The sequence below is a fragment of the Delphinus delphis genome, chromosome 13, assembly GCF_949987515.2.
Source record: "Delphinus delphis chromosome 13, mDelDel1.2, whole genome shotgun sequence".
NCBI lineage: Eukaryota > Metazoa > Chordata > Mammalia > Artiodactyla > Delphinidae > Delphinus > Delphinus delphis.
Genome location: NC_082695.1, coordinates 32,795,159 through 32,820,180, shown reverse-complemented (window position 1 = coordinate 32,820,180; position 25,022 = coordinate 32,795,159). Strand labels below are relative to the sequence as shown.

At 42.2% G+C, this 25,022-nt stretch overlaps 1 protein-coding gene across 15 annotated transcripts in view; it reads right to left on the bottom strand.

Moving 5' to 3' along the window:
* EPB41L3 (erythrocyte membrane protein band 4.1 like 3) overlaps positions 1-25,022 on the bottom strand; it is a 133,292-nt gene that overhangs the window by 26,139 nt on the left and 82,131 nt on the right. For 10 of the 15 annotated variants that reach the window (XM_060028694.1, XM_060028696.1, XM_060028691.1 and 7 more), the window contains exons 4-12: positions 24,674-24,778; positions 23,107-23,149; positions 17,857-17,932; positions 15,630-15,848; positions 15,185-15,272; positions 9,477-9,629; positions 5,129-5,226; positions 4,248-4,423; positions 818-1,038 (exon numbers count right to left, since the gene is read on the bottom strand). In XM_060028694.1, the coding sequence (XP_059884677.1) occupies positions 818-1,038; positions 4,248-4,423; positions 5,129-5,226; positions 9,477-9,629; positions 15,185-15,272; positions 15,630-15,848; positions 17,857-17,932; positions 23,107-23,149; positions 24,674-24,778 (1,179 nt within the window). The remainder of the gene's footprint in view (positions 1-817; positions 1,039-4,247; positions 4,424-5,128; positions 5,227-9,476; positions 9,630-15,184; positions 15,273-15,629; positions 15,849-17,856; positions 17,933-23,106; positions 23,150-24,673; positions 24,779-25,022) is intronic. The other 5 variants (XM_060028693.1, XM_060028700.1, XM_060028704.1 and 2 more) reach the window with 1 other exon arrangement.

Sequence of the window (25,022 nt, the reverse complement as noted above, 5' to 3'; positions counted from 1 at the left end):
TTATGTATAAACCTCCCGGCATGTTCTTTGACTTTTAGGGAGCTGCTCTGCGACATACAAAATCCCGAACCAGAAGCAGGTTGTCTACATGTTTTTTGACTTTCATTTTCCTGGAAAGTTGCTTTATAGTGATGGACCTCCAGAAATAAACATAATATTTAAAAATAAATTGACTTTTGGATGAAATGAAGTGACCAAGTTCAATGAATAAAACACCCTGGAAAAATTACTGCCAAGTTCGCCCTCCGTCTTCCCTTGCAAACTTTGGCCTTAATATCCCTTTTCCAAAACACATCCACTGGCCACTCTGATGGTTAGGTTAAGATGATAAGACTGAGAGAGAGAAACAGTGGAAACAGTGTATAAGTATGCAGGCTGTGGTCACTCAGCTACCGGCGGTCAGAAGAAGGGCAAAGCAATTACTGTGCATCTAGACAAATACACAGCCCTGGGTAGGAGGATGGGGCCAGAAACAAAGAAAACAGCTTTAGTGACAGTTCTGAATTGTGAGCCCAAACAGAAAAGTGTAATTCACTACCAAATGTATTTCTAAGATCTACAGACAGGACAGCTGTCCTGAAAGTCTCACGTAGCACCTCAGTTGTTCAATAAGAATTTCCCGAAAGTTAGAAAGGGCTTTTGTAGAGGAAAAGTGTTGACAGAGGACATACTAATTTAAAAGTTGACAACATGAAGGTGACTAATGCTGAGATACGAATTAGCCTAAGTCTTATTCACATTCCTGGCTTACGTCCTCAGTCTTATTCAGGAGTTCTTTAGAGAGTGCACAGGTCGGGGAGACAGCGGGGAGATGTACCTTTCCCTCGGGCCGTACGGCAGCGACGGGTGTGGCTTCCTCGGCCTTTTGCCGTCTGTCGTCTTCCTCGCCCCGCTCCTCCTCTGCCTTTTTCTCCGGAGTCACAGTGGTGATCAAGTTGGTCTGAGAGATGCCCTTTGTTGTCATGTACTGGCCAGTACCAACCTCTGCAGCAGACACAGAATCCTTCATGTATATTTCATGGTTTTCATTCACTGATGCTAAAAGCAAATACAATTGGAGAAATAAAGACCAAAACAGTTAAGTCAGAAGACAGACGGACACCACCGATTGCTCCCGTTACAGCAAAAATCCCCCCATAAAATACCAGGTTTCTCTTCAAAAGACAGGTCAGCCCTGCAGGTACTCTCATCTAAGCAACGCCACAGATTCATCCTTCTGTTGTCACCCATAACTGCGTTTAAGTGTGATTTCAATGCTCGTCTCTCAAAGCCACCAGAATAATTTCCATCCACTTCTCAGGCTCTCTGGTGAGGATGTGTGTGAGGGTGGAGGTGAGAGGAAGGTTGGGGGGCTGAGTGCCACCGAGGCTGTTACCCACAGAGTAACTGGCGGGGCACCAGCACCAGACACTTGGGGCAAGTTCCACAACTAACAGTAGACAGACAACTGCCCTAGTGCACTTGACTTTAAACAGAGCTTTGCAAGTGCCACTCATTAAGGAGCACTGAAATGTTTTCTTTAATTATTATTACTATTACTACCACTATTAGTGCTTGGAAAGTCTATCACTTCTACAATATAAAAGCTACATAAGTAATAATGAAAAGTAACCAGTTACTGGGCAGAGATTATAGAATTCAGATGGTAACTCTGTTCAACTGAAGTGCAGAAATGTTTTAATTTCTACTGTGCTTTAAAAAGACTACCACGATATGCATACATTCATTCATCTCTAGTATTTTGGGAAAACAAGACAAACGCTGCTAATGAAATTCATGCAAGTGCAAAGCACGCAAACGTAAGAGAGAACACCCAGCCTTTCGTCCCAGCTAAAATGTCTCAGTGAAAGAGATGCTTAATTTAGTTAGACTTTTGAAATTTGGTACTCATTCTTTTAGGTTTTAGGTACCATAAAATTTACTGAAATTTAGAAAGGCTGCTTTTCAAATCGTAGGCAAAATTTAATCTGCTTTCATATTTTAGGAAGTTTAAAACATAAATGTAAGAAAAAGCTCTGAAATCCTTTGAATAGTGAACCGTTTTACTAAAATACCTTCACTAAGATATTTTACATCTCTTACTGATGATGAAAAAGCTCATATGAGACACAGTTTCCTAAAAGGCTTGTTAGGCTGTTCTAACAGACGATGCAACCTTGCAAAAAGCAGTTTCTATTCCAACATGCAGCCATGGCCCCCCCGAGCAGCAGCTCAGAAAACATACGAGAATTGGCAGGACCCCAAGGAGTGAGAGACAACACATACTAACATCACTTTGGGGCAGGGAGAAAGAGACAGCATGGAATTAGTACATTGATTTCACAATTGTCTTCTGTCTTCTCAGCAATCATTATCACACAGAAGGTCACAAGGAAAACAACATTCACAACAAGTGTGTCCCCTTGGGTTCACATCGCAGGACAGAGTGGATGACATCCGGGAAAAAAAGCTGTGATTCCACACAAGCTCCTCCAGCACTGACTTAGAGAACACACACCAGTTTACACAGACTCTTCAAGGAAGAAGAGATGAGGCGCCGCCAAAAGAAAGTCATTGTCAATGTGAATTTTCCAGTATCTTAATCTGACTCAAAATGGTCCTAATAAACAGTTTTCCCCAAAAGTTTGGCTCTCAGAGATTCTAAAAACGGGACATTGTTATAGAAGGTAGAGAATGGTAAGACTGACTTCCTAGGCCAGCTCACAAAAGCCTAAAGAATGATTATCAATATACCTACTGAGATCATTATGATTACATCTGTAACAAGACTGCTTTCACCTACGTCTTATTCACTCTTCGCAACAACCTGTCAGAGGTGGCCTCGATCCCACCTTACAGATGACGACTAAAGCTGGGACCTGCAGACAGTACTTCATCCACCCACCGCTGTACAGAGAGACGGTCTGGACATCGGTCTGAACTTATCTACCTACGCTAGGCGAACATTCTTCCCACTTCGCTAATATAATTTATAACAACGATACAGCACTAATAACACAATTTTTACTTCCTCTAAGTATCCCTTTGGGACAGTAAAGTCTTCTAAATCCGGCGATCCAGGGAGTTCGCTTCCCTACAAGCCACATCGGGGTTTGGCCAAATGGAAGGAAGAACTGAGACTCCATGGTGAGTGGGCAGCAAAAAAGGCCAGGAGGGAGGTGATACCAGGCACCTGTAACTTTTATTTGTTTCTATTTATGCTTTTGCTTATTATTAAAACTGTACACACATGCTAGAAACTTCTCTTTTTATGTGCCCAGGATAAGTCTCCTATAAAACATCTCACCCCCAAGGAGCTCTGGATTAGGAGGCAGAGGTCTGGCCACAGTCGTGCCCTGGTGTCTGGGGGGAATGGTTCTGGGGCCCCCGTGGATAACCAAAACCCACGGATGCTCAAGTCCCTTACACAAAACGGTGTACGTCGTACAATGAATACAGTTGGCCCTCGGTGTCTGTGGGTTTCACATCTACGGATATAGAGGTTCCGACTTTCCTACAGCTGCCATGTCTTGGAGCAGAAAGTACATCTGCATGTACCTCCGGACAGCCACAGAAGACTGCTCTACAAAACAAAAGCCTGCAAAAACCTCATTACTATGCCTTAAAAATGCTACTTAAGTGATGCAGTGACTCTCTCCCTGTGGTACTCACACATCTGACTTCACGGTACAAAATATTTACACAGCAACGCTCTCCCAGTCCAGCTGGTGTAGTAATTAATATTAACCAGGATAATTTCCTTAGAGCCCTTTGCTCTGTTATTTGAATGTCATCCTTTCTATCAGCTATTATTCACTGACTGATAAAAGTCACGTTCTATTCATAACATTTTTAAAGAAACAGAGATAAATCTAATGCACAGTTTTCTTTCGGAAACAAATCATCTAAAACCAACCTGATAATCATTTACCATCTGCTGAAAAGAGAAACAAATTACTTATAAGTATGTGATTGCTATATTTAGAATGAGAGCACCCTTCTCCAAATTCAGGGTGCCAGCTTATGAAAGCCACTTCATTCCCCAAGTACCATTCTTTTGTGTGATTTTATATAAACCCACCAAGAACAGACATAGGACTCCCACAGGCACCTTTTCTGGGGGGTTGGTTAAAATGTGCCACTCAGCTGAAGACCAACGAGTGCTCTTCCTTTCATGCGATCGCAGAGCACCTGTGTCCATCAAAGGCTCACGATGGTTTCTCGCTGCTCGGTAGCCACTAGCAATCATTAAGGGGAGCAGTGCCTACCTCCGTCCAAGCTGCGAGACATGGTATAACGTTTGCTGGACGAACGCTCGAAGTAAGGGGCCGGGCGGTCTATCAGTGCACTAGCTCTCCTGGTTTGGGCTTGTGTTCTGCCACTGTAACGAAACTTGGACCCCAAGGTAAGGAACTTCTTTGGAGGTGCTTCTGGTAACAACAGTCTGGAGATATTAAAGGAAAAACATCAGCAAGACTATTAAGCCACATACTAAGAAGGCTAACTTATCACTCTGTTCTGAAAGGTAAAGTGCTTTGTGTACTCAGGGTTGAACCCCCAACCTGCCATTCAGTGAACCTGGTTTTATAAGGAAAAAAAAAATCACTTCACACAGTGTATATCAACTAGGGATGTTGTAGAGAGGCTAGAAGCACAACAGGGGTGGAGCTGGACTAGGTGAATTTGAACATCCTATGGAACTGGAGAGTCTGTGGTTCTACAAACCCAGAGAGCAATTAAGTAGGGGATGTTAGTGAAGAACAGTGACCATTTATTACTTTGTAGACACAAATCTGAGGGCTTTAGTACTTACTGGATGTGGGCAAAGGGGTGCATGGTATTGGAAAGCTACTGAAAGAGTAAGGAAGGGATTGGACATCTGAAGTGGATGTTCTAGAAAAATAATGAAAAACCTCTCAAGATAATGAAGGGGAGATGAGACAGATAAGTATCCAACAAATTAAGGAAAATCCTTCAAATTTCGTCAGAAGTTCTTTTAGGATTTATCAAGAAATCTGGCGGCAACGAACTTGAAGGAATAGAAAGGATCTTGTGGTCACATTCTTCTTTCCAACAACCTCTTATCAGTGTAGGTGATTCCAACCATTCTACTTCTTCCTTAGGAAAGACCAAAGTGATCTCTACCCACCTGAAAAATGTATGGTGTTCCACACACACTTTCCACAAACGCTTGGCCGCTCTATGGTTGGGCAGCTTAAACCCAATGGTGCTTTCAAATTGTTCAAACTAAATTTAAAAGACATATTGAAGAGTAGAGTGAAGTTTGCAATCATAAATAACATGAAAGCAAATAATAGACAAAGTCAAAATACCACCCACAATTTTTTTCTTTACTCCCTAAATCAATTGCTATACACAGATTTCATGCTATACACATTCACTCGTTTAAAAAAATCTATCTATCTCCTTAAAATGCTGCAGGTACAGACAACCACATTATGCATGTAGTAAAAGTTTCATGTACAAGGATGAATCTTATGAAAACTAAATGCAAAAAAAGAAGAATATTTGTATTCCTTCCAGAGACCAGTTTGTCCTGATCTGATTTCTAAGCCTAATCGTCATAGTTTCTCTCTGACATCATGACTTCAGCTGGAACGCAAAGAAATGAATAAAACAGCATTCTCAGGATGACATTTTCTCCTTGTATCTGGTCTGGAAATATGCGCATATCCTAGGTATTTGATGACTTGGTATCAGATACTGCTGATTTTATTTGTGCATTCTAATATAGATTATCATGTTAAATGCTAACGTCTCTCAATATTATACAGTCATCCCTCAGTATCCAAAGGGGATTGGTTCCAGGACCCCTGTGGATACCAAAACCTGTGAATGCTCAAATCCCTTACATAAAATAGCATACTATACACGCATATAACTTATGCAGCCCTCCCATATACTTTAAATCATCTCTAGACTACTTATAATGCCTAACACGATGTAAATGCCAGGTAAACAGTTGAAATACAATGTGAATGCTACGGAAACAGCTGCCTGCATGCAGCAAATTCAAGGTTTGCTGTTTGGTACTCTCTAGAATTTTTTTCCCGAATATTTTCAATCCACAGTTGGTTGTATCCACAGATGCAGAACCCTGGGATACGGAGGGCCGACTGCATAAGGTCAGGGATTGGGAGAACACATTTTCATATTTTTCAGCATTTAGAGTTCAGATGATACTCCATCAGCCATCTGCTTTTTCAGGGTGAGGTAGCTAACTTCCTGAGTAATATATTTTCATATTACTATGGCAGATACGCAAGAAATATTTTTTATTTTCTGAATACATCAGGCCACCAGAGGGCAATCATCTTAAACAGTAAAGGCTTCCCCAAAGAGCTCAAACCCCCCAGACTACTGGTATAATCGATAGCAAAAGTAATTTATGCGGCAAAGAACCAAGGGGAGGGGTCCTGTGCGAGGTATGTGAACTTTAGCTATTCCGGACCTCTGTTTCTTGTTCACTGAGTGGGACTGGCCAGGGGGAGAAGGGGAAGTACATGACGGGTGGCTCTAAATGCAGTCGCCTTCCCCATTTTCTCCCTCTGTCTGACATTCCTGTCCAGGGACGGTCATGAAACTCACCCCCGTCCAATGGACCCAGTCAACCGACAAGCCAGAGGAAGGGACCTTGACTAAACCATCCACCATTTATTCATCCTGCATCTCACATGGACGACACGCCATGCTAAGGCCAGGGGTTTTACAGAAGAGTCAGCTAGCTCTTCCCGGAAGAAGCGGGAAGCCGGGAAGATTCTTACTGCTCTGTCCTACTCAGCACAAAGATGAGAGAGATCCCTGCACTTTTTGAACGTTTATCTCTCTCTCTCTGTGCTCTGTATCCACTTCTTCCAACCGCTTCAGAGCCTTCGTGCCACCAGTAATTCCTTCTCCTTCTCATTCTTCTCAGCCTATGAATATGGTTGTAAAAAAGGGGAGGAAAACGACTTTCTCTGAGCGTGTTCCTGCGGAACCAGAATCACTGCTAAGTGTCAGGAAGGGAAGCCGCTGCTACTTCACTCCTCACCTTGCTGCTACCCGCCGGGGGCTCTAGCTCTTTCCTGAACCCTTACTGCCACGACAAGACCTGATCGTCAAGTTCAACACACTTTCCTTAGTTCTCATCCGAGTGAACCAGGCTCCCTGAATCTCATCTTCCTTATTTATCATCCATGACTCTTTCTGGCCCTTCTTCTCCTCTCTGGTTGTTTTTCCTCATCTGCCTCTGGTCCTTTTCCGCCTACCCCTCCCTCAAAAAGTGGTATTATTCAGAGTTTCTGTTTTAAGAGTTTTTTCCCCTCTAACTTCCTTGTTCTTGGTAATTTCTTCAAGACCTAAGGCTTTGAATAAAATGTATTATACAGCTGATGACACTGTTTAAATCTTATATTTCTTACTATGCAAGGATCACCCCCCCGCCAAATTCTGTCCCAAAAGGAATTTCAATCTTTTTTCCTGAAATTCTCCCTTTTTCTCTCTAGTAATATTATCACCATTGACTTCGCTCATGCAAACCCAAAACCCTCTGATTATCCTGGACTCTCTCCTTTCCTCTTTTTTTTTTTTTTTTTTTTTTTTGCGGTACACGGGCCTCTCACTGTTGTGGCCTCTCCCGTTGCGGAGCACAGCCTCCGGATGCGCAGGCTCAGCAGCCATGGCTCACGGGCCCAGCCGCTCCGCGGCATGTGGGATCTTCCCGGACCGGGGCACGAACCCGCGTCCCCTGCATCGGCAGGCGGACTCTCAACCACTGTGCCACCAGGGAAGCCCTCTTCTTTCCTCTTTTGATCTTTGCCCCATCCTGTCTCCAGGACCTACTGGTTCTGCCTCTGAAACCTCTCTCTCAAATGTGCTTCTTCCATTCTATTCCCACAGCCTCTGCCCTAGTTTAGGTCCTATCACATCACATTACTAAGCTGCTGAATTTCATCCCAAAATATCCACCGAGTATGTCACATCCCAGTTTAAAGTTCCCATGGCTCACTGTGGTCTCATGATGCACTGCTCCAACTTCCCCTTCTGGCCCCTCACAACATCTACGCTCATTTCACGTCTACGGAATATTATCACACTTGCATCGTGATGCTGTAATTGCAAGTGTATGAGTCTTCTCTGCTGAACACAAACTCCCTATACGACAGGAATAAGGTCGTATTTATCTTTCTATTCTCAATGTCCAACACAGAGCTTGGCAATATATAGATGCTCACTTAATGTTTCATAAATCAAACATATCTTGGTTGTAAGACATGCAATCTTTAGGAAATATTAAAAAATGACTTCAATTTCAGATAGCTCGTAGAATATTTCAGTCTTCATAGACAAGTTTGATTTTATATTTACGTTAAACACGACTGCTTGCTTTATAGTCGTAGTCTTTAAACTTTTTTTGTACTGAGATACAACTGACATATAGCATTATATTAGTTTCGGATGTACAACATGATGCTTTGATATTTTGTGAAATGACCACCACAATGAGGCTAGTGAATATCTATGACCACGCAAAGTTACAAATTTTTTTCTTATGATGAGAACTTTTAAGATCCACTCTCTTAGCGACTTCAAATACACAATACAGTGTTATGAACTACAGTCACCATGCTGTACATTATATTCCATACAGTGATTTTTAAATTGTGTTTTCCACCAGTGGTGAGGTTAATTCTGAAGACAGGAGATAATTCTATATTGTACCAGAAAATGTTCAGAAACTAAACGAGCTGCAGTCTTAGAGCTTCAACTGCCTCCATTATATTAACTATACTAATTAGAACTTGGACATTATTTATTATCTATTATGAGAAAACAGCAGATATTTACTATATATTATGTCAAACCACTAAGGAGGACATAAGTTGACCATGGATGGATGCTTCTGCCTAAGGAGCAAGGATTAATTAACAATTTTGATTCTTTCATTAGCCTCTCTTGATTGAAAAACAAAGGGGAGAAATACATTAGGCTGCAGAACTTGCATAATTTATACCCGGTGTCACTTGTTCTAATCTTTCTTATACTTTGATGCATGCTACCTCTAAGCTCTTCCCTTTAGGGTACTATCAGATTTGGAGGACAAGAGAGGGGACACGGAGACAGATCAACAGGACCGATGGGAAGAAACCTATTCTCTATTCACAAAGAGGTTTAGCAACTAAGAGTTTCTTTGATAGCGCAGCTTGAAAAATACAAAACATTATTCATGAATCTTGATTTTCCGCTGAAATATGTAAAAAGGAAAGCCTTTCAATTAATGTATGCAGTGGGGAAAAACTAGAACACCACAATAAAAAAGAAGAGAATATCTTATTTATTACTGTTTATTGGACAAACCTACAATAAGTTCTCTTAGGCATTTAGCTATAACTCATTATGTCCTGCCATGTTCAGAACGTGTGAGCAGGTAATTTACGTTTTTGTTTGCTCTTGGGTAACTTTCTTCCCGACATACATGCAAATTGGGGTCTACTCACCTCTCCCGGCCGGATCTTAATGTAAAAGTTGCTCCGTTTGTATGAAATCTTTAGAACCTTTGGCCAGGCAAACCTGTTGATGCGTAGTCGGTCACGATATATCAACAGGCCACTTGCACACACTCCTAACATGATTTCAACTCCCTCAGAATCCTGGAAAATGGCAGCAAGAAATGCTGGATGAGCATCTCACCTATTTCCACTTGTGGCGGGTACACGATTTAAGCCTCCAGGTCAGAACCTATAATTAGCTACCTGCAGCTCTCATCTACATATGCAAAGTACTGTAGCACTGTAAAAAATATTCCCACTAAATAACAGCCTTTGAACGAAGATATTTATCACTATGGAGGTTTGTTAGTGTAAACTGTTCACCCACGTATCTTGGACTTACACAGCATGTCAACACTGCACACAGAGGTCACCCAGGTGAAGGTGTGTTAGTAACAGTAACGATCAGAGCCTCAGTTCTTATTACTGAGTGCCAGGCACGGCTCTGACCACTTTACGTACATTGTTCATCTTCACTAGGATAATTCTGAGATAGCTGCTATTATGATTCCCACTTTACAGGCAAGAAAACTGAGGCACAGAAAGGTTAAGTGTCCATCCCAGTTGAATATGGGCAGCCTGCTTCCAGGGGCAGGGCTTTTAACTAATACGTACACTAATAGAGAGACCCCCATCATTTCCGATGAGTGTTTTGGGGTTTGTTCCTTTAAAAAGTCTTGATTCTCTGGCGGCTTCCCTGGTGGCGCAGTGGTTGAGAGTCCGCCTGCCGATGCAGGGGACACGGGTTCGTGTCCCGGTCCGGGAAGATCCCACATGCCGCCGAGCGGCTGGGCCCGTGAGCCATGGCTGCTGAGCCTGCGCGTCTGGAGCCTGTGCTCCACGACGGGAGAGGCCACAACAGTGAGAGGTCTGCGTTTCTTTTTTTTAACTTAATTTTTATTATTTATTTAATTATTGGTTGTGTTGGGTCTTCGTTGCTGTGTGTGGGCTTTCTCTAGTTTCAGTGAGTGGGGGCTACTCTTCGATGTGGTGTGCAGGTTTCTCATTGTGGTGGCTTCTCTTGTTGTGGAGCACGGGCTCTAGGCGCGCGGGTTTCAGTACTTGTGGCTGGCGGGCTCTAGAGCGCAGGCTCAGTAGTTATGGCACATGGGCTTAGTCGCTCCGTGGCATGTGGGATCTTCCCAGACCAGGGCTCAAACCCGTGCCCCATGCGTTGGCAGGCGGATTCTTCACCACTGCGCCACCAGGGAAGCCCTTGATTCTCTTTTTGTATACCATTACTGGCAGAGTAAAATTTGAATATAAAATAGTCTTTTTAAAGTACAAGCGTACTCCCCAACAGGACCCCAACACACACTCACCGCCCAGTGGTGCTCACTTAACCACCTGGCTCACATACATAAATATAGATGCATTTAATATATGCATATAGATTTCTTTTCCAACAAAAGTGGGATCATGCTATATTTGCAACTTTCTTTTGCTGCTCGCACAGTCCATCTTTGGGTCATCTCCTAGGGATGTGCAATGAGGGGTCCCAGAGGTCACCAGAGATGTTATATAAAGCTCAGGAGATACCCCACGAGCAGTCTATGCCCCCTCAATATTGTGTCCCAGTGAAATTAGGGTAAAGTGAACATCTGTGGTGGTCGTGAGTGGGGTGAGAACAAAGGACAGAAGGCGGTGCTGTGTGTGATGTGCGGTCCCCACCCCCCGTGTCTCACTGGTTGTTGGAAGCAGGGTGTTGTGGAGGCGAAGCTGAGGTCTGAGACACAATCATCGGCGGGGCTGTCCCACTTTGAGTCACTGCAGCGCCAGCAAACGCGGGGAGGGAGACATGAAAGAATCCAAAAGGGGGCTTCTGACTCATCTGTACGGGAGTGGGAGGGACCGACTTCCTAAATCCCGCCAGTGCAAAGCACAAGACGAATATTTCCAGAATCAGAAATAAATATTTTGGTCCCTCTCTGGGAACTGTGAGGTTACACATACAATTTAACTGATTTAAAATGAAATATTTTTCCTTGGAAACGTATCACCCCACTAGACACGAAAATCACTCTATGGAAGTGGAAGGACTTGACGGCAGGATATTACAACATAATCAGACTTGAGGGGAATTCAAAGGCTCCGCCACCATTTATCAAGGGCTTTAACCTGAAAGAGCAATTTACAGAGCTATGACCTGATGCCGGAAGTAGGGCGGTGGGTGGGGGGCACGATGGACCCTGAGATCTAGCCGACCTGCTCCCAGGACCACACAGGCGACCCCCCAGGTCCTGAGCAGAAATGTCTGCGCGAGCAGGGCTGCTGGGGTAACGGCTCCTTGAGTCACTTTCTTTGTGATGAAGAACGTAAGTGTAGCAAGCACTCTGGGCATTCACAACCTCTTCCATTATTACCGACTTTAAATCACTCCTTGGTATCTTTGAATCACAAGAAGGTGGAATCCGTTTGTGGGGAAGATGGGAGGCTCCTGCAATGCATCCTCCCTTGCCGTCTCCCACACACACACTTCTCTGGGTCCCCACAGCATTAATGTCGTCAGCACAGCCCGAAGCCCGAGCCAGCGGTGCTGCCACTAACCCCATTCCTCTTCCTTCTCCAGACCCAGGCGGGTGGAGAGCAGCCTCTGTTTATCCTGCTGACCTGGCCACGTGGTCAGCACAGCGCCTGCCTAGCACGTGTTACGCCACTACTTGTTTGCCGGAAGAAAAGGCAAACGAAGAAAGAAAATGGCAGGAATAAGTGGAGCTTAAAATTGATGATCGCTTCCATTTCACTCATGGCACAGCAACCAAAAAAAGGATACTTTTGATATCAAGGTTACTGCCGCAGCCCATAGCATTGAGGTAGTAGCTTGATAAATCTTCTGTATCAAAAGCTATGACCAGGGCTTCCCTGGTGGCGCAGTGGTTGAGAGTCTGCCTGCCGATGCTGGGGACACGGGTTCGTGCCCCGGTCCGGGAAGATCCCACATGCCGCCGAGCGGCTGGGCCCGTGAGCCATGGCCACTGAGCAGCCCGTGCGTCCAGAGCCTGTGCTCCGTAGCGGGAGAGGCCACAGCAGTGAGAGGCCCGCGTACCGCAAAAAAAAAAAAAAAAAAAAAAAAAGCTATCATCGTGGTCTTTCTTGGGGACATGTGTTTCCCTATCAATAAACATATGTAATGCTCCCTTTAGCAGGGAGCATTGAAGGAAGCCCTGGACAGCCTCAGCCTATCCTAATTAAAATAAACGAAGGTACTATTCTCTTAACTTAAAATCGCTGTTCCAACTTTCCCATCCTTTATTATCCCCTGGTCCACGGGATACCCGATATGGATTTATAACTACATTTCAGAGTCTTATATGAAATAAATGACTCTGACAGAGCCTATTCAGAGTGACATTAAATGACAAACAAGCAGAGACCGTCTTCCTAAGACATTTAGAACAGGTTTTCCAAACCAAGGGACCTTCTTCACCTAACATGGATATTTATTCTTCATACGGAGCTGTGGAGTCCAAGATCACAGTTCCGAATTTCTAACTAGGTCCTAGAGCTCAGGGCCTTTCAATACTACCAACAGAAGAGAAGCATCTCACTTATTAACTGGAAATTAGCTCTAATTTAATTCAGTAAACTTCCTTCTTGAAACGATGGAGCGCGTCTGCATGAGAAAATGAAGTCCATAACCAAATCATTTGTTATGCTTAGTATTCACATGAAATCCTATCACAGGCTGCATTGGCACTTCCTTAATTCTCTCTCTTTTTTAATTGGTTTAATTGGCATAATTTCAAATCACATTATTGAATGACAAAGCAGCCATCTATTTTAATTCAGTCGCTGCAGCCATGTTAAGTGATTTCATTTTTCCTGATAGGAACACAGATACATGCTGAGTTGCCCTTCTCCTACATGGAGGCCCTCACCTTTTATTTATTTATTTATTTTCCCCTGGGCAGTAACTGAGTCGTCGTGTGTAATGTAACTCAAAAACAGCTTTCGAGTCACGCAAATTTCCAGGCTACCTTCATTTCTGTCTTGTTTCCTTATCTTTCAGCCACGTAGGGAAAAACTCTAAGAGAAACACAGTCTTAGTGCGTGTCCTTATTTTCTTTTTAAATCCTCATCCTACCTTATATCTGGCATAAACTATAAAATGCTATGTTATCCGAGCACAAAGTAAGTGAAAACATGTAATAATTAACTGGCAAGTAAACAGAGCTACACCTGCTGCTGTAATTACACACAAATGTCAACGAGCTTGGCTCTCCGGTGCCAGCATCCCTGGTGAGAGCCAATCCTCAGAGATTCTGCTCTTGTGGAGGCCTTCAGGCCTCAGAAGTGCTCACCCTGAGTGATGTACAAAATGATCCACAGACACAACCAATTCGACCTGCGTTCATGTGATCCTCACCATCGTCTTGTCCAAACTCACTTTCAATCTGCCAGGTCCCCAAATGCAGCAGCAACAGAACGTAGACATCACAGATTTTCCTCCTAGGGGTCCCCAGGGTTGTTGAGACGTTTGCCTAAACAAAGCTGGCTGAAACCCTCTTCATTTCTTGGCCCCAAACTTGACTGTGTAAGACACTCGCTCGGCTGGCAGCCTGTTAAGTGCATGTTCTTGTGAGCCCCGGACTGTGTGATCATGACCACTCTGTCCACCCGAAGTAAAGCCACATCCCCACCCAGGAGCGACATCCTCGTGTCAGCCCAAATCAGAAGCTGTCCCCGAACTTCAAGTACTGATCTTTTCAGTGCTGCTGAAGTACCAGAACCTATCCCTAAGAGCCTAACACACTTCCTATGTTTTGCTGATAGAAGTTTTTGGGAAACCTTGCCTCTGCTTCCATGGCACTTCTATTCACAGCTGTTCAGATAATAGACTAACAGTCCATACGCTCACTCTCTCACTGTTGAAAGATACAGAGATTCTGGAAGAAGTGTGACGTGGAGTTAAAGCTGCTGACACATCCTCCCAACCTTAATCCAGCCCAATCCTGACTTCTCTCTTCGCAAGACTCTGGAACCAAGATACAGCCTCAACAATTCACCCGTCGACTAGGCAATCTTTTTTTTTTTTTTTTTTTGGACAGGCGGAGAGGATTTATTTGTAGCAGAATTATTTATTACAGAGAATGTCCTGAAAATAAACTGACCAAACACTACAATGAATGTGCTGTATGTAAGGATGGAGAATCCGTTTGATTATACGCAGTGACTGAGAAAGTTCAAAACAAAACAAACCCAAAACTATAGTGCTTGTCCAGTTCTCTCTGCTCTCTTATCTCTTCCCTCTTTTTCTTTCTTTAAAAGACAAGTTAGGCAAAAAAATAAATAAAATAAAATGGTGACAGTGACGAGATGGAGAGCAGGGCTATTCTGGAACTCAGAGCTTTTATCAGCTCAGAAGATGGATCAAAGCTGTCCCCAGGAGAAGTCACAGAACCACGGCGATAGGCTAGGCAATCTTAGCCTGGCTGGTTAATGTTAACTGAACTTCAAAATAACCATCTTATTTCAAAGCACTGATGATTTGTCACAGTATCTAAACTTTATGGAGAGCTTTTAAAATTGAACATGAATTTTCTGAGTGCCTGGTGGGCGTCACACACAGTACTTGGCATACAACGTTTGTGACAACTGGGTCCTGGACACTGTTAAATAAAATTAGATAGAAGGCCTGGAGTTTAAAATATGCGTACCTTGGCATGATGCAAATCCACCCCATACATGGAGAGCTTTTTGGCATTTTCCAAGAAATACATCTCTGCTTCTGCGGGCGTCATGCCTCTGATAAGGAAAAATGAGAGGTATTACAATGCTGGTTTTTTTTTGTTTTTTTTAACCTGGTGGAACCATAATATTTTCCACTTAGCTCCCTTGCAAGTTCCCACAGAGGCACCAAAAGATTTGTACTCTGGGGGAGGCGGGGGGAGAATACCAGGAAAATGGCTTTTAGCAGAAACATCACAAGGACGACCCGAGTAGGAGTCTGACTACCCAGAACTGTACCAGGCCTAGAACCTCACTCTGCTGAGTCCCACCCTTAAGGCACTGACTTCAGTCCCAGGAGAAGCAGGTGGTGCAGGGGATGCCCACCCACCGAGCACAGCTTAAACGGACGCTCTTGGGGTTCCTGCCGCTAACCTGTGGCTCTTGTGCAGCTCGATGACTTTGTCTTCTAGTTCTTTTGTGTGGTTTGGCGCGAAGCGGAACTCGTTGATGTAGTCACTGCCACACTCATCTGGGTCGTAGTCTCCCAGTTCTGACTGGACGGTGTACGAGCCCAACGTGGCAAGGGTGACAGAGGAGCAGGGCAGCCTGCCAGACACGATGTCATCGCGCAGCTGTAAGCAGAGGTAGTACCTTCCAGGAGCCAGAGGACGGGCAGAAAGCCAGCGTTAGGAGACTGGAAAGGAGACTGCCCAGTACAAAGTGGGCGGCAAGCAAGCTCTCCCTGCAGAATAATCCACTAGGACACATTGTCTAGCATTTGTATCTGGATCTATATACCAGGGGAAGATACTTAGCTACAAAATACAATATCTAAGGGCATATAGAGGCAAGTTCATAATAATACAGGGATTCACTGATGAGACACAGAATAAAAGAAACCTACAGACTATCTCTCTAACATTAAGATAACGTTGAAAGTCAAACAAAATCTCTGGTGGGGGAAGTTATAATATAAAAATGGTGCTCTTAAATATAACGATTAGGCCCCAACTACCTAAAGGAAGTCTCATTTTGCTATCTAGACGAAAGGTCCTGCCACACGCCCAAGACAAACTGCAGGTAACTCAACGGCTGCGCCGTCATGAACACTACCTGCCACTTCCTGCGTTCCTGACGAGAGGAGCTTTCTCCTGGGTCAAGGTCTCATTTTCTTCTTTAGATAACTTCCTAGAACTCAACCGTTACGAAGACTAACTTTGAAGAATTATTACCTTAAAATCTCATCACTAAAAGCAAACAATTCTAAACTGGGGGACTGTGAAACGTTTTCCATAAAATTTTGCCAACATCATATGCAAATATCTCCATTAATAGCTGACTTTTACCTTCCCTGTTATTCTGCTTCTAAGAGTGACAGATATACTAACAGTAGAAGACTCCAAGGTAAGTGGGAACATTGGTGAATTTTATTAACAGTCTTCATGGCCCAGCATATGAGTATAAGAATAAAATATACCTTGTACCTTTCACACAAGAAACGAACCATTAATCTGTTGAAGCTGAGGACTATATGATAAAGCGTTAAGGTCCCCTCTAAATACGGTTTTAAGCTGATGATGTAAGTAAATGCCATGTAATCCAGATACAAAAATTCCTACACATTTCATAGGCCCTACACACATGACACAAATGGAAAGGAATCATGCACTAGATTCCAACTCAAAGTGTATATACGCTCTCTAACCATAATTAGCCACAATTAAATAGTCCCTCAACTAGTAAAAAGTATCTTTATATAAGAAATTACAAATTGTTTTTTGATTTAATGAAAATATAAAAGAAATCTTCTGGAACTAGTTTTTCCCCTTCTCCAAACATGTCTGCTGAAACGATTTTTCATCACAGCAAGTGGCTAAAGCTTTTTGAGCGATTTCTCTTTCCTGAAAAGCCTGCCAAGAAGGGTTGTAAGGCCACACTGCACAGCATTACTCTGACTGGCTATAAACTGACTACGAAACACAGTGAAAAAACCAAGGATTCCAAAGTAGAAAGCATTAGAAGAGGCCTAGAGGGACACACAGCAAACCCAGAATGGCTTCCTAAAGAGATTCTTCCTTATACTCAAAGCTCAGTCACCAGGCCAGACTGTTAGATTCCCTTCTTGATGCCTTTTCTCTAAAACGAATGAAACGTCTTCCTTGTATACAGAAGGTGTGGAAGGTACACTCTTAGGCGTGCACGTGTTTATGTGCATGTGTGTGTGTGTGTGCACGCCTGTGTGATTTTTGAAAACAGCCACCACGTGTCAGACTGGTTATACAAAAAGGCATAAGCATCCGAAGACACACTTTTGCTCTAAGTTTTGAAGGAGGAGCACTAGGAACTGTCGTATCATTTAAGGCTGAATCCCGTCGAATTTGACTGTGGTGGGTAGACGACAGCAACTCAATTCTGTGTGTTTTCCCACCAGGGTCAGGCAGAGGGAAGTACCAGCTTAGCACCAAAGATTCAACTGGGAACAGATACGATCTGGCAAATCTTCTCATCGGATGTTTGCTCTCATTCAGTTGCCTTCTGTTTGCCATTTCGGCATGGATGACTGTAAGGTCACCAGATGTAAGCCTGCCCTCCGCCCGAGAATTTAACAGGAGCACGACTCCCAACATGCCTGCCTTTTTCACTGCCAACTTTCAAATACCTGGTGATATCTTCAGAGAGCTGGGAAGGGTCTGGTGGGTAAAATTTCACATTAAATGAAAAGTGCCAAGCACCACCTGCGGAGAGAAGAAAAAATCAGAATAAAGTCTCAGACGATCCCTTTGTACTTATTATACTAAGCGGTGGCTAGAACGGCCCTAACCCCAGTCACTAGCACCCAGGCAACTTTTAATCATCAATGGAAAACAGGGAAGTCTCCTTTCAGTGAAATTCACAGGTAACTCTGAAACTTCCTCCAGTTTCTAATCTTCTGCCCCATCAAATCCTTTGCTGGGGTTTATAACTAGCAAGGAAATTGACTAAACTTCCTCCCTTTCTCAGGGACAAAGGCCTTGGGAAGAGGGAAAAAAAGTAAACGAGACAGATAAGCCTCAATCAGATGAGTCTAGGGCTCACCGGACCTATTCTCTGAAGTTCTGGAGAGCTCACATACCAACATTACAGACAGAATCCCATTTCCTTTGTCCTTTCTGCTTTGTTATGACAGGTCAGATCCCATAATAATACATGTCAAGGATGTATTTATTTTATGGGAAAGGTTTGCTGTCATATTAAGAGATGAGCTGCTCTGTGGGCCATTCGGAAAGTTCTTTTCTTACTTGGGGAAATTTCTGATGGAAGAGACAGTGGGGGTATGTACTGTGCATTACCAAACCCAGCCCTCCACCTCAGCCCCTGATCAGGACGGTCCTCACTGCACGCGGCCGCCGCTCCTCCTGTGGCATCTTCTATGGCCTCTCCAGAGGGGAAGGGGGTCACCCAGACGCCAGCTCACAGGCACCTGCTCCCCAGACCGTCCGTATGTAAACGTGAGACATTACAAGCCTTCCTGAGTGCTCCGTTTTATCCATGCATTCTCTAGTTGTGTATACCTAACCATGTTTATCACCGTAAATGAGAATAAAACCCACCTTTTCTTCTTTTCGACATTTACTCTCTCTGTGATCACCCCTGTCACTTATTTTCACCTTGGTCTCTCTGTCTGGCCTTTCAATAAATGCGGTCCATTACTGAAGCCTGGGGGCTCCTTCGCCGGGAACTGTTTCCATTTCTTACCCCCACCCAGTAAGCACACTCCAAGGGCCCAGGCCCTGCTCGCTCTGAACAGCGGCTTGGAGGACCCTCCTGGTCTCCCAGCTTCGGTGCTGGAGGCCTTTCCTCCGAGCCGTGGTCTTCCTTTTGCTCTGTGATTCGTGACCTCGTGGTCCAGCCCTCATGCTTCAGATGCCCTCCTAAGACTTCCAAACACCCCCTTCTCCCATTCAGTGACTCCTGGAAGCTCCATTCTCTCCCGAGTCCTTCCCAAACATTCACAAGAAAGGGACAACACCCTAAGTACCTCCCGGCTCCTTCCTTTGAACTGGTCTCTTGCTTGAGTAGCAAATACTTAGCTGCAGAGGTCACCTGTATTCCTGTCATCCATGGCACAGTCTGTTCGCTAATTCTGGTTTACTCTGCACACCACTACTCATATTACACTGAGAGGTCCACCTGGCAGGGACACCATTTGAGCTGCCTTATAAAGGACTTGGTATAGGGACCGGGTATTACTGGGTGTTTCGTGTCATTTCTAAACCACTAAGAAAATATTCCCCAAACGTGGGCTGTAAGAATTACGAGCCATAAAATATCTGGCAATCAAACCTATTTCTAGCGATTATTCTTCCCACTGTTCTCAAAAACGTCCTCTTGTTGTTCTAAAATTAACAAGTCTGATTTGGTTTTACTTTCCTATTGATTCCTATTCACCTCCTGCTAAAATGGAATGCTTGCCAGCCATGAGGTTCATAATGAGAGCTGGTCTCCCCGCAAGCAACTGGAATGAAAGCTAATGGATTCGTTATGGGAGATGGATTTATTGCTCTTTTATAATTTTTATCCACTTCAAAGTGAATCCAATGAATCGTTTAGCAATGCAATTAAACTCATAATAAATTCAGGGTAAACACTCGAAGTTGGAAACTAAGAGGGAATAAAAATAGAAGAAAGATATTTCAATGCAAAAATCCTCATTACAGTAAAGTGACTTTCAAATGATCGTGGGCCTAAGAAGCATCGGAGGGGCTTGTTAAAAACGCCAGTCCCTAGGCTCTACTCAGAGGTTTTTATTCCAGAGATGTGCATTATGGTCCAGGAACTTGTGATTTTAATAAACACCCTAATGGTTCTAATACACTTGACCGTACTTTGAAAATCACTAATCCCAAGGAAATCTACTTTCCTAAGGTTATAACCCAATCAAATATGAGGTTTTGCAGGACATTATTTTGAAACGGTGGGAAAGTTTATGGAAAACACAATCTACACCACAATCAAGGAAAAAAAAAAATCCAGTGAAATGAGGTGTAACATTTGAAATTAATGAGAGAGGCAGATTAAAGCGGAAATACGTATCCTCGTAAAGAATCTGGTGGAAACGCATCACTGGGCGGCTATGGTTATGCCATAAATAGGTCTGCGAGCCTGTGATCAGTGACGGCTCTGGTTAGGGACGGAAATGCAAGCGCTTGAGTGCATGAAAGTGACATCTACAATGCTGATACAGGATTTTAAATTCCAAATTTATGATAATCGGAAAACTGTGACACTGGAGAGAATTCATTCTTATGAAAAAGTTCTAATTTTAGTCTTCTATGTCTGCCAAATCTTAAAATTTCTAAATATACTACAGTTATAGCATAAATCACTATATATCATATATTCTATATCATGAAGTTACTATATCATAAATATACTCTATAGCAGAATATATTTAGAAATTTTAGATCTGCTAGGCGTAAAAGATGACTGGAATAAGAATTTTTTCATAAGAACAAACTCTTCAGGCTCAGGATTTTCTATTTCTCATAAATTCATAACTTAAAATCTTTTTCAGCTTGACTGCCATTTGCCATTCTCTTGAAGATCTCATTCTAGAGACCTACTGTGGACCTACAGCATAAAAATAATGGAAAGATCCTTTTATTGTTGATATTTATGTTCAGAAAGAGGAGGTAATTGTACAATAATTACATTAGCTCTGATAATACTTTTCTGCCTTGATAGAATGTCCCTTTTGTGGAAAGAAGGCATTTTGTGCATGGGAAACAATAAGGAATATAGATAAAAACACCAAATTCCATTCCTAAAAATTTCCAATTTTTTCTTGTCTCCTCCTTTATCTGCATGATTGTCACTTGGTTTTCTTTATGTTGCTGTCACAAACACTGCCTAAACTACATGAGGAAAATATCCTTTAAATCTCATGTTCCAGTTGTCCCCTAAACTTCATCTCTTAGAAAGGAAGGCCGGAGACAGCATAAATGGGAAATGAAGGAAAAAAAGAGTTCCATTAACAGCAGAAAAGAAAATTAACTGTTGTTACAGCCTTTCTTGTAACAGTATAATGACTTATTCTTGAACATGTAATATATTTTCAAAGTGCTCTGTAATTATAAAATCAACCAAGTACGAAAAAGCGTTTTATTAATTAGGTGAATACAGGGGACTTAAAGCACATGAAATGTTAAGATATTCAGCACATCTGCTTTTAATAACTCCATAAAAAGATCCTTAGAACATATTCATCATCTTAAAGTTTTTACTAGGACTCTGAAGTTTTCACCTTCTTATCACAACTGTAGCTGTCCCTGGTTTTAATCCCAATTTAGTTCTATCAAACTACTTCACTATCAAGTTTCTGATTAGTGACCACACCAAATTCCTCTCAAAAATATGGTAAAGATGTTTTCGTTGTACAAAGAATCATCAGACTCTCTAATATCTAGAAGCATAGTGAATTTTTTGCTTCTTTTGAGATATTATCTAGTATTAAGCCATTTCAAACTGCTCGCTACTAATTACTTTTTATTAGCATGTAGGGTATTTTGAGACCTCAGAGCATTCAAAGGCACTAGAAAGATTTGCTCTCTCTTTTAATAGTAACTTTGATGGGAATGCTGTTCTTATTAATAAATTGGTCTTAAGTTTAATCTTCAAATAGAATCAGTTGTTCTGGAAAATTAAACTAGATTTTATTGATAAAAAATGAATTGCTTGAAAAAAATTAACTAGTTAGTTGAAATTATAAAGTATATCCATGTTTTACCATTTATCCATAGTAAAAAGCAACAGCTACAGAAAAGGCTTAAAAATAAAAATGAAAAAATTCCTCTTTCTCAACCCCCTACCCTGCAGTGCCACTTCTGGAGGTACAGGTATTTCCACATACCTATATATGCATAACTCATTTTAAACAAATATGAATTATTTCTCTAAGGTCTCACTAATGAGAGCTAAAACATATTTATTCTACCTCATTCTGTTTAACAGCTACCTAGTATTTCAAGGTATGGCTATTTCATGATCGATTTTATCATTTCTTTATAAATGGATATTTAAGTTGCTCTGAGTCTTCTTCTATTGCCAATGGTATGATAATGAACTTTCCTACATGGACACATATGTACACACTCCTCTCTTAAGCAGACACTGGATATATTTCTACAAGTAAAATCAGGGGTCAAAGAATAAGCACATTTTAAATTTTAATAAAATCTGACACAAAGTGCCTTCTTAAAGGGTTATATTTCTACCAATTGTGTACAAAATTGCCAGTGTAGGGCATCGTTAAACTTTTAAAATCTTTGCTAATCTGAATAGGTGAAAAATGTCACATTTTAATTTGCATTTAATTATTACTAACACTTAGCACCTTTTCTAATACTTATTAGCTACCCGTATTTAAATTTTCTGAGTGGCTCATGTAATTGATTCGGGCGCTAGGAAATGTCCATTTCTTAAATTGCCTTTAGGGCTAAGAAAAGAAGATGTCATCAGACAGTAAACTGCAGTCTTACTGGTTACCCCATTTCTAAGCTATTAAATGACTATTACTTTTACTGCTTGCCTTGCATACTTTGGTGGCAGTTAGGCTTAATACAACATTAATAATTAAGTCTGAAACTTTTAGATGATTGTCAACGGGGGCATCACTTGATTAAATCATATCTCACATCTCTGAACAGGCAAGGAAATAGGTCAAGTGTCATGTCATTTTATTCCCGGGTCGCAGTAATTGCTAATGGGTATCTGAGCGAGACCAACCTGCCAAAGATAAAATTTGAGATCTTAATCTGTTTTTCAAAATACCGTATTCACACCAGCCATGTGGGTATGAGCTACCATTTCAGATAACCCCACTCTTTGAAAATCTTCCTATTTCTACACATAATAATCCAAAAGAACTTACTTCGAATCTGTTTTTTAATTTCCTTAGCAGGGTCCAACCAATTCTGAAAAAGAAGTGAAAGTCTGAATATGAATCAGAGAAGAATGGAGATGACTTAGTGTTGACTGGGTAGAGATGAACTAAACGTATTTGAGAAGGAGTGGCTGCCGGAAGGGTCCCCCAGCTGGGTCCTTCCCCTACATCTGGTGCCCCTTCGCTAGTCCTGCGAGGGCCCAGGCTCTGGTCTAATGAGAAGAAGTGTGTGCACACAACTCAGGCTTGACAAAGTTCTTTTCTTTTACAACAAGTGCCTTCAGGGATTCAAGCTAGCACAGAAACAGAGGAGAAAAAATGGTGGATTCTATGTTCAAACAAGTTACAAGCATGAGCTAAAGATACAGTCATCCTTTGGTAACCACAGGGGATTGGTTCCAGAACCCCAGGTAACACCAAAATCTGAGGATGCTCAAGTCCCTTATATAAAATGGCACGGTATTTGTATATAATCTATGCAGCGCCCCCATATACTTGAAATCATTTCTAGATTATTTATAATACCTAATTCGATGGACATGCTATGTAAATACTTGCTGGTGCACTGGCAAATTCAAATTTTGCTTTTTGGAACTTTCTGGAATTAAAAAAAATATTTTTGATCTGCTGTTGGTTGAACCTGCAGATGCAGGACCCAAGAACACAGAGAGCTGACTCTGCATGTAACTTGACCACTGATGTCCTAGCCGTTCAGTCCCATGCAGCGACTTCTGTGATTATAGATTTTAAGGCACCTTCTTAGAATGCTTTCCTAACAAACGAACACTTGCCACTTATGATTTTCCTCATTAGAACACTCAGGTGTTTAATAATGAAGTTAGACATCAACCATGGAATTCAGTAAAGATAAAGTATGATTCACTAACAAACGACAACAGAACAAGCGACATTTAATGAGCACAATTGCTGTGGCTCAGTTTCCAGCATTAAGGAAACAATTTCTTCCTCCTTATCTTTCAGGCAGTTGGGGGGATAAGTGAGATAAAGGCCTGAAGAGACTGCAGCAGGTATAAGAGTCTACAGAGGTTTTACATGTATCATTAAACGTGGACTGAATACATTAACTGCTTGCCTCGTACATCAGGTCTGTACATGATTCATCTCACATTGTGATTCAGCAAGAATATGAAAGTGTAATAAGATGAATTAATAAGATGGCATCCAGCGAACATGTTTTCTGTATAATTATCAATTTATGTGATTCCCATTGGCTCAAATCCATGGAAATGTATCATCCCCCCAAAGCACCATATAAAATGCTTTTCTGGAACCATCAAGAACTCAAGCATGAAAAGCAGAAACACTGACTGACTGACTGTTTCCAAAAGACTCAAGATTAAAGGAAGTTGTCAATAATTTCCTTCATGAAGAAATAAGGTGATTAACAGCATTTAGGGCCTTGGATAATAAATGTGAGGGCGTGGGAGCACGAGGGGAGGTGGAGAAAACGATTTACCAATTCAGTTTCAGTTCACTTTCTTGCAGTGAAGCGCAGTTGAAGCCGCAATACTTTGTACTGCTTTCAACCACTCACCTTCTGGCTTTCAGCATCTCGATATGTAAGCCCAAAATAGTCTTTTTCTAGCAAATTCAGATGTTCACATACTTTATCAAACAGCACTTGGCCTCTGGAGCGTTTCTGTGGAGAACAAAACAGAAAAACAAGTCAACACACACCAAAAACGTTCTGTCAATTGCCACGAACAAAAATGGGTAAAACTTAAAATATTGCTCATTGTAACTGTTCAGTAAACAACAAGCAGGTCTGATCACTTTACCAGCTCCTTTTTAACTAGAAAAAAGGCTCAATAAAGTGGACCTAATCCCGTAAGAGGCAGCTCCTACAGAACAAACAAATAAAAAAATAACTCCTGTCAGTGAGT